At 40.9% G+C, this 12,162-nt stretch overlaps 1 protein-coding gene across 2 annotated transcripts in view; it reads left to right on the plus strand.

Moving 5' to 3' along the window:
• The window catches only part of prkar1b (protein kinase, cAMP-dependent, regulatory, type I, beta), a 116,541-nt gene that overhangs the window by 87,525 nt on the left and 16,854 nt on the right, over window positions 1–12,162 (plus strand). For both annotated transcript variants that reach the window (XM_036561518.1, XM_036561519.1), the window contains one exon: window positions 8,606–8,764. In XM_036561518.1, coding sequence (XP_036417411.1) covers window positions 8,606–8,764 — 159 coding nt within the window. The remainder of the gene's footprint in view (window positions 1–8,605; window positions 8,765–12,162) is intronic.

Genomic DNA, 12,162 nt, shown 5'->3' on the forward strand with positions numbered 1-12,162 from the left:
ATTTCCTCCATAGCCCCACCCCCAAACAAATGTAGCCCCCCCTTCATTGTTTCCTTTAAAGCCTCACCCCTAAACAAATAGAGATGGTCCATTAAGTGTTCCCTTCAAAGCCTTGCTCCAAACAGATACGTTCCCTCCATAGCACCACACCCAGATACACCCCCTCTTCAGTAGTCCTTTCAAAGCCCCACCCCAAACCAATATAGCTCTCCACTTCAGTGTTTCTTTAACGCTCCACCCTCAAACAGATACAGCGCCCCTTTAGTAGTCCCTTAAACGCCCCACCCCCAAATAAATATAACCACGCCCTTCAGTGGTCCATTTAAAGCCCCGCCCCCAAACAGATACATTGCCTCCATAGCACCGTACCCAAAAGGACACAGCCCCCCTTTAGTAGTCCCTTAAATGCCCCACCCCCAAATAAATATAACCACGCCCTTTAGTGGTCCATTTAAAGCCCCGCCCCCAAACAGATACATTGCCTCTGTAGACCGACATGCAAACAGGTCCCTTCAACGTCCCACCCCCAAACAAATATAGCCCTCCCCTTCAGCATTTGCTTTAAAGCCCCGCACCCAAAAAGATACAGCCCCTCTTTTAGTGGTCCCATCAAAGACCCACCCCCAAACAAATACAGCCCCTCCCTTCAGTATTAATTTCCCCGCCCCAAATAAATAAAGCCCTTAATTGTCTTAGTGCACAACACTACAACGCCCTCCCTAAAATGTTACTTCCAAAGCCCCGCCCTAAAAAGATACAGCCCCTCCCTTCAGTATTTCCTTCAAAGCCCCACCCCGAAACCAGTAAAGCCCCTAGATGTCTTTGCTAGCACTACAAAACTGCGAAGTGACACCCCAAACAGACACAACCCTTCCCTTCAGTATTCCCTTTAAATAATTACTCTCTTTCACATGGTCTGACGTTTTTCTTTATTTTTTGTTTATTTGGCTTTATTTAACCATTTACTTGTGTGTACACACACACACACACACACACACACACACACACACACACATATATATATATATATATATATATATATATATATATATATATATATATATATATATATACACTTTAAAAGATTGATAATAGGCTATACAAACAGGACATCACCAGCTAATTAACTGCCTGCATACTTTAAATGCCAGTTAGACTAATTATAACAGAAAGAATGCATGGTTAATATGCAAATGAAACAAAAACTGCCACGTGAGGTCTGCTCTCCAGTAAAGAGAAAAATGGATGAGATTGTCCAGAAGAAGGGAAACAGTGTTTTGGCAGCCAAACACAGAGAACCACTGGACTGTAACAGTGCAAATCTGGGCAGAATATAATTATCATCATATGCTAGAACAGCAATTATAAGGTAATTAATTTGTTATTATATGATAATTATATAGTAATTGCCACTTTAGAAAATGCAAGCTCTTGGTTGAAGCTCTGTAACGCTTACATGTGGCACTTCCAAACTATATTTGGATCACGATGATATCATTTCTGCAGACGGTAATCTGCAGGCGATAATCGTTAGTCTAAATTTACAGTATAAACTAAGAAGCGACAGCCCCCGACTTTAATCTCATAAACAGATTCTCTGAAGACTGGAATAATCTGGAACAGTCTTTTCCCCTTCAGCTGTAAATGCTGGTGTTTATTTTTATTCTGCTTTGTTTTAAAGCAGTGATAGGCATCTTATGTCTCGTCTTTTCTAAAGAAAAGTGTTTTGATTTGAAATAGCACCGAAAGTGATGCATCCTTTTGTTTACTGTTTTTGTTGTGTTGTTTACACTGCTAAAACACACACACATACGCACGTCCCACGTCTGGCTCTTTCATATCCTGCTCTAATGTAATCCTCTGTTAAAATCCCTATATAGAAACCAAACTGCAAAATCAGACCAATTTCACTGTTTTTGTGATGTCGTGAAAATCAACATTTTCATATATCCACCTGTTCGGCCTACATCAGTTTAGACCCAACCCCTTCACACTGAAGTTATTAGGAGTGTTTCAGCCCGGACTGCTTTTTGAACTAGGCCTAATATGGGATAGCCAGTCAGAACAGAGCTCATTTACCTATATTAGTCCTAAATCTATATACACATATGACAGGGGGGGTTTAGTCATGTCCTGTTTACCCACTCCCCCAGTCACTCGATATGACCAGTGCAAGAAGGGCAAAGCCAAACACAAGCATCTACCAAGGCAAGCTAACACAGTGTCATTGGACAGCTGAACACATTTAGAGGAGAACACTAACCACCAGTTCTGTTGGCTAACAGACGCCTGTGCTGGCTAGCCTTGTGCTGAGTGATGGGGAGGGGCAGGCCATACTACCCAGCCTGAGACAGCCAATTGTGTTCTCTTGGTCTCTCAGCAATGGATGGCTGTAACATCACCAGGGATCAGGTATTAATCTCAGTGTTACTGAGCTCTGCTAAAGCCTGAGTAGACTGATAAATCAATGTGATCAGTTATTAATCTCAGTGTTACTGAGCTCTGCTAAAGCCTGAGTAGACTGATAAATCAATGTGATCAGCTATTAATCTCAGTGTTACTGAGCTCTGCTAAAGCCTGAGTAGACTGATAAATCAATGTGATGGTCAGTTATTAATCTCAGTGTTACTGAGCTCTGCTAAAGCCTGAGTAGACTGATAACTCAATGTGATCAGTTATTAATCTCAGTGTTACTGAGCTCTGCTAAAGCCTGAGTAGACTGATAAATCAATGTGATGGTCAGTTATTAATCTCAGTGTTACTGAGCTCTGCTAAAGCCTGAGTAGACTGATAAATCAATGTGATCAGTTATTAATCTCAGTGTTACTGAGCTCTGCTAAAGCCTGAGTAGACTGATAAATCAATGTGATGGTCAGTTATTAATCTCAGTGTTACTGAGCTCTGCTAAAGCCTGAGTAGACTGATAAATCAATGTGATGGTCAGTTATTAATCTCAGTGTTACTGAGCTCTGCTAAAGCCTGAGTAGACTGATAAATCAATGTGATGATCAGTTATTAATCTCAGTGTTACTGAGCTCTGCTAAAGCCTGAGTAGACTGATAAAACCTTGTAATGTCAGTTTTTAATCTTACTGATCTCTTTTGATGGACGATCACACTAATAATCTCCTCAGTAGTGGACATGTTTGTGAGTGATAAGCTTAGGATCGGTGTTGTACTGGACTCTGGAGATTGTGGCAGCAGCAGTGGACTGAAGCAGGTGGTGAGAGGCAAAAATGAATATAAAAAGAATAATGACATGAAGAAAACTGCCAAACAGTAACAGTGAAGAACAGTGTGAAGTAAATGCTTCTCAAGATGTATTAGAAATGTATTCTACATATATTCTGAATACAGTATTTTTAATATATTGTCACAGAATGCGTGACTGAATACATTTAGGACGGTGTATTCTGTATTAAAAATATTTTGGCCAACGCTGGCTGTGGATAACAGGTGTACTTGGCGTGCTTTTTGCACTTTTGTGCTTTTTAGCGAATGTGACGGCACATAGTTTGGCTTGAGTACAAATCCGAGAGCTGCTCTTTTCTCAAACACAGCTGCCAATTCTTTCTACATCACTTTTATTCCTGCTGTATCACCACATCTGTGAATGACAGAGGCCTCATACAGCTGCTGGTAACCCAGCTTTTTTCTACTTGTGATATTTTCTAAAACTAATGTATAGGAAAGTTTAACAAAACTTTTTTTTTTCATCGCAAGAGGTTGTGTTTAATTTTGCCACATGTACCTGTGACACACATCAACATGTTTAGTTAGTTTAGAGTTTTGAGATGGGACAGCAGTGATGACGTACGTTACAATAATGGGGCTAAACTTGTTGACATGCGCTACAGCGCCCCCTACTTTGATCTCTGCCTTCATGAGACATTGGCTTAGTTTAGAAATTTCACTCTCAGTTTGTTTCCACCCTGATAAGCCTACGTTCCCATCCACGTTTAGCCCAAAAGTTCTCATGGTTGACCCCAGACGTGTATTTTCGGAATGAGATCACGTCTGGCTCCGCAACACTAGGTGTGAGTCAGATATTGTAAAGCTGACTAAACGTTTCCCCTCAGCACACATAGCAAAATTTGACTCTATTATGGTTCTATGACTCTATTATGACTACATATTTTGCGCCATTGATCGGCTCCCGCTGTCAGCCAAATGTAAGGAATATCAGGCGATCACTGATTACCTATTTAGGATAAAAATTGGCCAATTCTGATCTTTCCATCCTTAGATAATAATGTTTTGCACAGTCTGAGAAACCAAACACGTCTTGGCTGATCGACTACATTTTGGGTGAAGTGGGGACTCCGGGGGGGGGGGATGGTGAAATTTGATTTTTTTGCTGAACGATCGCTTTATTGTGTGGATATGTGACTGATATATTAGCGCTAATGTCTGAGTCTGAGCTGGAGACGGCGCTCAGCCTGCAGACGCTTCACACTGCGGAGTATAATAGAGCTCTGGAGCCAAAGCTATTCAGCGCAGAGTAGCGCGGTGCCAGAGAACGCACACACACACACACACAACATGCACATTTACACAGGCATTAGCCAGAACTTATAAGAGTGCGTCAGGGTTCATAAACCTCCGAGCATCTGCACACACACAAACTGGAACGGAGAGACGATCACTGAATGCTCTGCTGATGTCTCTCATTAGCACAGAGAATAAATCTGCTGCAAACTTGGAGCTCATCTTACTCTAAACTGTGTGTGTGGACTTTTTTTCATACACTCACACACTGCTGCTGTTGTTTCTAAAGTGTTGTTTAACCCCTTGCATGGCCAGGGCTCAGCAGTGGGCCCAAAGTTTTATTACACACTACTATGGCCTTAGAATAGCTTAGCCAGTTTGTGGTGCTGAATAATAGGCCTTAGTATGTAATAAGCCTGAGATTTAAGGGGTTAAGTTGAAGTCTCAGATAAGTGTTATCTTATTATTTCTCCTCAAAACAATACGATTTGATTCGATTCTTTAGGAAACGATTCAGTGAATCGTAAAATCTCACATTTCACCTGGACTCGATTGTTTTTTATGTTGCTGGAGGAACCATTCTCACTGTATTGGAACACGGACAGTCGAAAACAAAACCGTCCTTCCTTTATTTCATTTCCATAAAATTAAAAAATATTCATTTTTCAGTATGAGAAATAGGAAAACATTTTAACAGAAGCCTCAGCGATTTAATATAATATCAGAAATTTAGCGTGTTCACCCTTTAGCTTTATTTCAGCTTCTCTTCTTTTCAGAGGACTTGCTTTCAGTTTCAAAGACATCTGCGAGGATATTTTTCCAGTCTTAGAAGTTGGTTGCTCTTTCTGCTTCTCATGATGCAGATAGAAGCAGGTGTAAATATAGACTCCTCAGTCCATAAAACCTCACTGCACATCTGAGATGGCCAGGTTTGGTGTTCAAGTGGATATTTTCTTTTTCGTCTATTTCCTTTTCGCAGTAAGGGCTTCGTGACATCTACACATTCTTTCTGATCCATAGTATTAAGTTGTCTGGAAGGATAGACCAAAACACCTGTAGATGTTTTTAGATCTGAGGCAAGAGTGGAACTGACTGTTACTGGTTACTGTTGGAGGCCTAGCAGAGCAACAAATCAGAAGTAGATCTATGGAAAAGTCATTGTTACTGACTGGTAACAGTGTTATTGTCACAGTCACTGTCACTGTTGGAGGCCTGTCAGAGTAACAAATGACAAAAAGATCTGTGGAAAACAGTCAGCGTTACTAATCAGTAACAATGTTACTGTCACAGTTACTGACTACTTAAACAGGCCTAGCAGAGCAACAAATGACAAGTAGATCTATAGAAAACAGTCAATGTTACTGACTAGTAACAGAGTTACTGACTAGTAACAGTGTTACTGTAAGAGTCACTGTTACTGATTACTGTTGGAGGCCTTTCAGAGTAGCAAATGACAAAAAAGATATATGGAAAACAGTCACTGTTACTGACTAGTAACAGAGTTACTGACTAGTAACAGTGGTACTGATTAGAACAGTGTTGCTGTTACAGCCGCTATTACTGATTACTGTTGGAGGCCTATCAGAGTAACATCTATGGAACACAGTCACTGTTACGGATTACTAACAATGTTACTGTTACATTTATTGTTACTGATTACTGTTGGAGGCCTGTAAGGGTAAAAAATGACAAAAAGATCTATAGAAAACAGTCAATGTTACTGACTAGTAACAGTGTTACTGACTAGTAACAGTGTTACTGACTAGTAAAAGAGTTACTGACTAGTGAAAGTGTTACTGTAACAGTCACTGTTACTGATTACTGTTGGAGGCCTGTAAGCATAACAAATGACAAAAAGATCTATAGAAAACAGTCAATGTTACTGACTAGTAACAGTGTTACTGACTAGTAACAGTGTTACTGACTAGTAACAGTGTTGCTGTTACAGCCACTATTACTGATTACTGTTGGAGGCCTATCAGAGTAACATCTATGGAACACAGTCACTTTTACGGATTACTAACAATGTTACTGTTACATTTATTGTTACTGATTACTGTTGGAGGCCTGTAAGCATAACAAATGACAAAAAGATCTATAGAAAACAGTCATTGTTACTGACTAGTAACAGTGTTACTGTTAAAGTCACTGTTACTGACTGCTATTGGAGGCCTAGCAGAGCAACAAATGACAAGTAGATCTATGGAAAAGTCACTGTTACTGACTAGTAACAGAGTTACTGTTACAGCCAGTGTTATGGATTACTGTGGGAGGCCTGTCAGAGTAACAAATGACAAACAGATCTATTATAGACAGTGATTACTGTAAGAAGTATATGTGAGAGTTAAACCCATGAACACCAATGACTACTACTGTAGTACTGAATTTGATTGGTGCCATACAGTACTGAATTTTAATACCCAGCCCCATTTTTACATTCATATACATAAAGATTTTTGAAGACATTTTCGTGTTACACAGTATGCACTGCACTATTTAGCTTTTTGCTAGGTTTAAAGTTGGAATGAACAAAAAGCACCAGCGAAACAACAGTGACATAAAAAAAAAGGCTGAAAAACAAGCAGCAAAATAATTATTTTGGACAAAAATAGACTATTTAAGAAGGAACAGGAGGAAAAATTGAGCCATTTGGTAAAAATAAATGGTAAAATAAGAGAATGGCTGCTCTAGCCCCCTCCTGGCCTCTGTGTAGTTTCTGCGAGGTCACGGTTCCTCAGGCGTGGGTTTCTCTGGAACGTAATTTGGACGCTGGTCAGATTGTCTGGCAGGACACGCCAGGAGATGAGCGATTTTTTTCCCCTCCCGTTCTTTTGCACTTTTTTTTTATCTCCTCATAAAGTCAACAGGTGGATCGTGTATCGACAGGTGAAACCCACCTGACCCCGCCGAGAATGAAAGAGCCTCTGTGTGTGTGTTTGTGTGTGTGTGTATACACTGCACACTCTCTCTGTCACATACACACACAGGGCAGTGAGGTGTGTATGAGTGAGTGTATGGCAGGTTCTTCAGCCCAAGGTCGAGTGTGGTTGGAGATAAAGCAGAGGAACATCAGCCTGACTCAGTTCTTCATTTTCTCCTTCTGGGAGATATTCGGTAACTAACCCGAGCTCAGAGATAAAGGTGTGAGGTCAGATATCACACATTAACCTTGAATAACCCTCACAGGTCAGTAACACACACACTGCTTATGGCCTTCAGGAACTTATTTACACTGTGGGTTCTCTAAGGAACGGGATGGAGGCTGATTTGCTTCTACCGACAATCACGAAAGGTCCCCTGATATCAGGGTGATCTTGAACGATGACCTCAGATTGTCCTGGTGTGTGGGGCGTCTATAATCCAGTCTTTACTCCTCCGATCTACTCACAGTCCAGTTGGGGTCGCCCCAGTTGTGGAATTTTAAATATTAAACATGTTCAATATTTACGACTCAGTATCTTCTAGTGTGGGGACTTTAATGCCTAATATTTGTGGGGTCTCTCACGTGTGGTGTTGGGGTCTGTGGGACCCGTTTTCAATGTTTACCAAAAGAAAAAATGATGTGATTTATTGTTATATAAACCCCAGATTTCTTGGCCTTTGCTCATTTTCTGTGACGAACATATAAAATAACCCATTTTCAGTGTCTTCACTCTGTTCACCCCCCACACATTTATATTACACATGTGGTGTTGGGCTGAACCCACAGGGAACAAAAGTGTGGAGGTGCTGGTCTCCTCCTACATGGCCTGCTGTTAGTGTGTGTGTGTATGTGTTTGTATGTGTGTGTGTGTGTGAGGGTGGACAACATGGACAGGCTGCTGACTGGCTACAGCTGCTAAAGGAGAACCCTACGCTGGACACTTGTGATATTTTGAACATCTGGCATTTTTACATAAATTGTTATGGCTGTATTGATTAAAAAAAAAACAATTACGTGGTGGGTCCATCAGACCACTGAGTAACAACAACACAAATACCACACAAGGGCTAAAGACATGATACATTATTAATCATTTTCTTACATTATTGGAAAATTGCTTTAATTGATTGCTTTAATGGTTTCAGGATATTTTTAATCAATATATCTCTCTCTTTCTCTCTTGCTCTCCCTCTAGGTGTATGTGAATGGAGAGTGGGTGACTGGTATAGGGGAGGGGGGCAGTTTTGGAGAGTTGGCGCTGATCTATGGAACCCCCCGTGCTGCCACTGTTAAAGCCAAGACTGACCTGAAGCTGTGGGGAATTGACCGGGACAGCTACCGCCGCATACTCATGGTACATACACACACACATACACACACACACATACTCCCTGGCCCAGGGATGGATTACTGACCAGGCCAGTGGAGTCAGTGCCCAGGGGCCTCAAGGGGACCACAAGGCCCGAGGTGTTTGACACTAGGGACAGTCCTCTGCAGATACAAAAATTAGATGAACCAATAGCCCTTATGTGTGATGACTAAATAGATGCCCATCCAGTGGCACCATTTAAATCAATTAAACACCCCCATAACATAAAGTAAACAATTTTTTTGGTTATTTTTGCGTCATTTGTCAGAGTGTGGGGCAAGGGGGCTCCAGAGACCCTTGTGCCCATACTCATGAGACCATGATCTGTCAATGCCCTCGACATTTTATTAGAAACCCCTGTCTTACTGATTTACAGCTAGAGACTGTAGCCTTTCGGTTGATGCACAGTTTGTGTTTGACATCAGCTGATCTAAGCTCCGCCCACAAATGCATTCTTTCGCAGCTACTGTCACAAGGTTGGAGCAGCTTTACAGAATGCTGGTAAAACTCCTATTAAAACTGACAAGAAACTAACACACACTCAGTTTTGGTAAAATATGTAGATTATGTAGATGTTGGTCCACATGGAATGATTAGATAATGTTAAGTTTGCGTATAAAATGCTACACTACCGAGCTGAACTGTTGTTTTAGCTTACCAAAACCAAAAGGTAAGTGTTTTTAATAGAGTGGCCAGTGAGTGGAACTTCAAGGTAGGTATTTCTAATAAAGTGGTCAGTGAGTGGAAGTACAAAGTAGGTGTTTCTAGTAAAGTGGCCAGTGAGTGGAAGTTCAAGGTAGGTGTTTCTAATAAAGTGGCCAGTGAGTGGAAGTACAAAGTAGGCGTTTCTAGTAAAGTGGCCAGTGAGTGAAAGTTCAAGGTAGATATTTCTAATAAAGTGGTCAGTAAGTTGAAGTTTAAAATAGGTGTTTCTAGTAAAGTGGCCAGTGAGTTGAAGTTCAAGGTAGGTATTTCTAATAAAGTGGTCAGTGAGTGGAAGTTTAAAATAGGTATTTCTAATAAAGTGGTCAGGGAGTGGAAGTACAAGGTAGGTGTTTCTAGTAAAGTGGCCAGTGAGTGGAAGTACAAAGTAGGCATTTCTAGTAAAGTGGCCAGTGAGTGGAAATTCAAGGTAGGTATTTCTAGTAAAGTGGTCAGTGAGTGGAAGTACAAAGTAGGTATTTCTAATAAAGTGGCCAGTGAGTGGAAGTACAAAGTAGGCGTTTCTAATAAAGTGGCCAGTGAGTGGAAGTACAGGGTAGGTGTTTCTGATAAAGTGGCCAGCGAGTGGAAGTTCAAGGTAGGTGTTTCTAATAAAGTGGCCAGTGAGTGGAAGTATAGGGTAGGTGTTTCTAATAAAGTGGCCAGTGAGTGGAAATACAAGGTTTCTGTAACAGCACTTTTGGGAACCAAGTAGATTTGCAGGTGAAAGGTATCACATAACGTACCAGCCATGTAAAGTGTAAAGTCTGAAGCATTAGAGTAACACAAATTACAGCACTTTCTCAATGGAATTCATTCATTCAAAATAATCTTACACCTTATTTTGCAGAACAGCAGCCTCACATCCAGCTGTGGGAGCCAGACACTAGCCAACACACTCACACACACACACACACACACACACACACAGACACTTCCTGGTGCTGTAGCTTATCTGCAGGAATGTCCAAATGTTTAAAGTGGAAAGACGAGGTGGTGATCCCCCACCTGACCCCAACATGAATGAAAAATGATAGAAGAGGAGGGGCTGGGGGGTTGGGGGCAGAGGCTGTTTAATACACTCTACTGATCAAATATTTGGACTCAGTAAAAGTCTTTAATTTCATATTAATATGTTTTTGATTTTATTCAGTACTGTCTACAGGGTAGACTGAAATATTATAAACTACACACCAAAATATATACAATCAAATGCAAAAGTTTGAACACTCCCAGTCAAATGACTTGCTTTGCTGATTTTCTAATTAATTTTCTAAGTGAACTTTATAACACATCTGCTACGGGGAACATACTTGCGAATTTTAGTGCACAATTTAGTTTAATTTATAGTTTAACATACTGGAAAACCAAATAAAACCTAACCTGAAATGTGCCAAAACTGGAGCACTGGTCACATTTTATGTTGTAGCCCCCCCAACAACTTTCTCTTAAACTGAACATGTAATTGTACCAGGGGTGTCGAGACTGTATATGATATATAACTATCTACAAAATATACTGCAATTATATATTTATAGTAATTTCTTGTCCCATTATTTGCCTTAAGATATGAGCATCGCTTTTTAAATGTGAGGTTCAATATTAGTTACTCTTTGCTAATAGCTACACTAGCATACGTGAAAATATTAGCTTTTTAATACTATTTTACGAAAACTAGGGCAATCGTCACTTTGCATTAGGCTCACTTTGGCTAGCTTACTGAACACTTTGTACCATCACTGACATAGCAGACACATTCAGAAGCTATCAAATAGCACAAATTAGACAACCTTGTTTTAAACCAGCAGGACGTTTCCAACATGTTTTCATTTTTACAGCAGTCGCGAGTGACATGAGTGTGATTTATACATGATTGTAGTCGCATAACATTCTTTAGGGATAAGGGATGGAGAAATGGAGGGATGAGAGAAGGAGCAATAAGGCGATGGAGAAATGGAGGGATGAGAGGTGGAGAAATGGAGGGGTGATGGATGGAGAAATGGAGGGATGAGAGATGGAAAAATGGAGAGATGGAGAAATGTAGAGATGAGAGATGAAGCAGTAGAGGGATGGAGAAATGGAGGGATGAGGGAAGGAGCAATAGAGGGATAGAGAAATGGAGGGATGAGAGATGGACAAATGGAGTTGATGGAGAAATGAAGGGATAAGGGAAGGAGCAATAGAAGGATGAGGGAAGGAGCAATAGATGGATGGAGAAATGAAGAGATGAGAGGGAGAATAGAAGAATGGAGAAATGATTGGATGAAAGATGGAGAAATAAAGGGATGGAGAAATGCAGGGATGAGAAATGGAGAAATGGAGGAATGAGAGGAGGAGAAATGGAGGGGTGGAGAAATGGAGGGTGAGAGATGGAGAAATAGACGGATGGAGAAATGGAGGGGTGAGAGATGGTGAAATGGAGGGATGAGAGATGGAGAAATGGAGGGATGACAGCTTGAGCAATAGAGGGATGGAGAAAGGGATGGATGACAGACGGAGCAATAGAGGGATGGAGAAATTGAGGGATGAGAGAAGGAGAAATGGAGGAATGAGGGATGGAGAAATGGAGGGATGACATGGAGCAATAGAGGGATGGAGAAATGGAGGAATGAGGAGTGGATAAATGGAGGGATGACAGATGGAGCAATAGAGGGATAGAGAAATGGAGGGGTGATGGATGG

This window comes from Colossoma macropomum, unplaced genomic scaffold (genome assembly GCF_904425465.1).
Source record: "Colossoma macropomum unplaced genomic scaffold, Colossoma_macropomum, whole genome shotgun sequence".
In the NCBI taxonomy this organism is placed as follows: domain Eukaryota; kingdom Metazoa; phylum Chordata; class Actinopteri; order Characiformes; family Serrasalmidae; genus Colossoma; species Colossoma macropomum.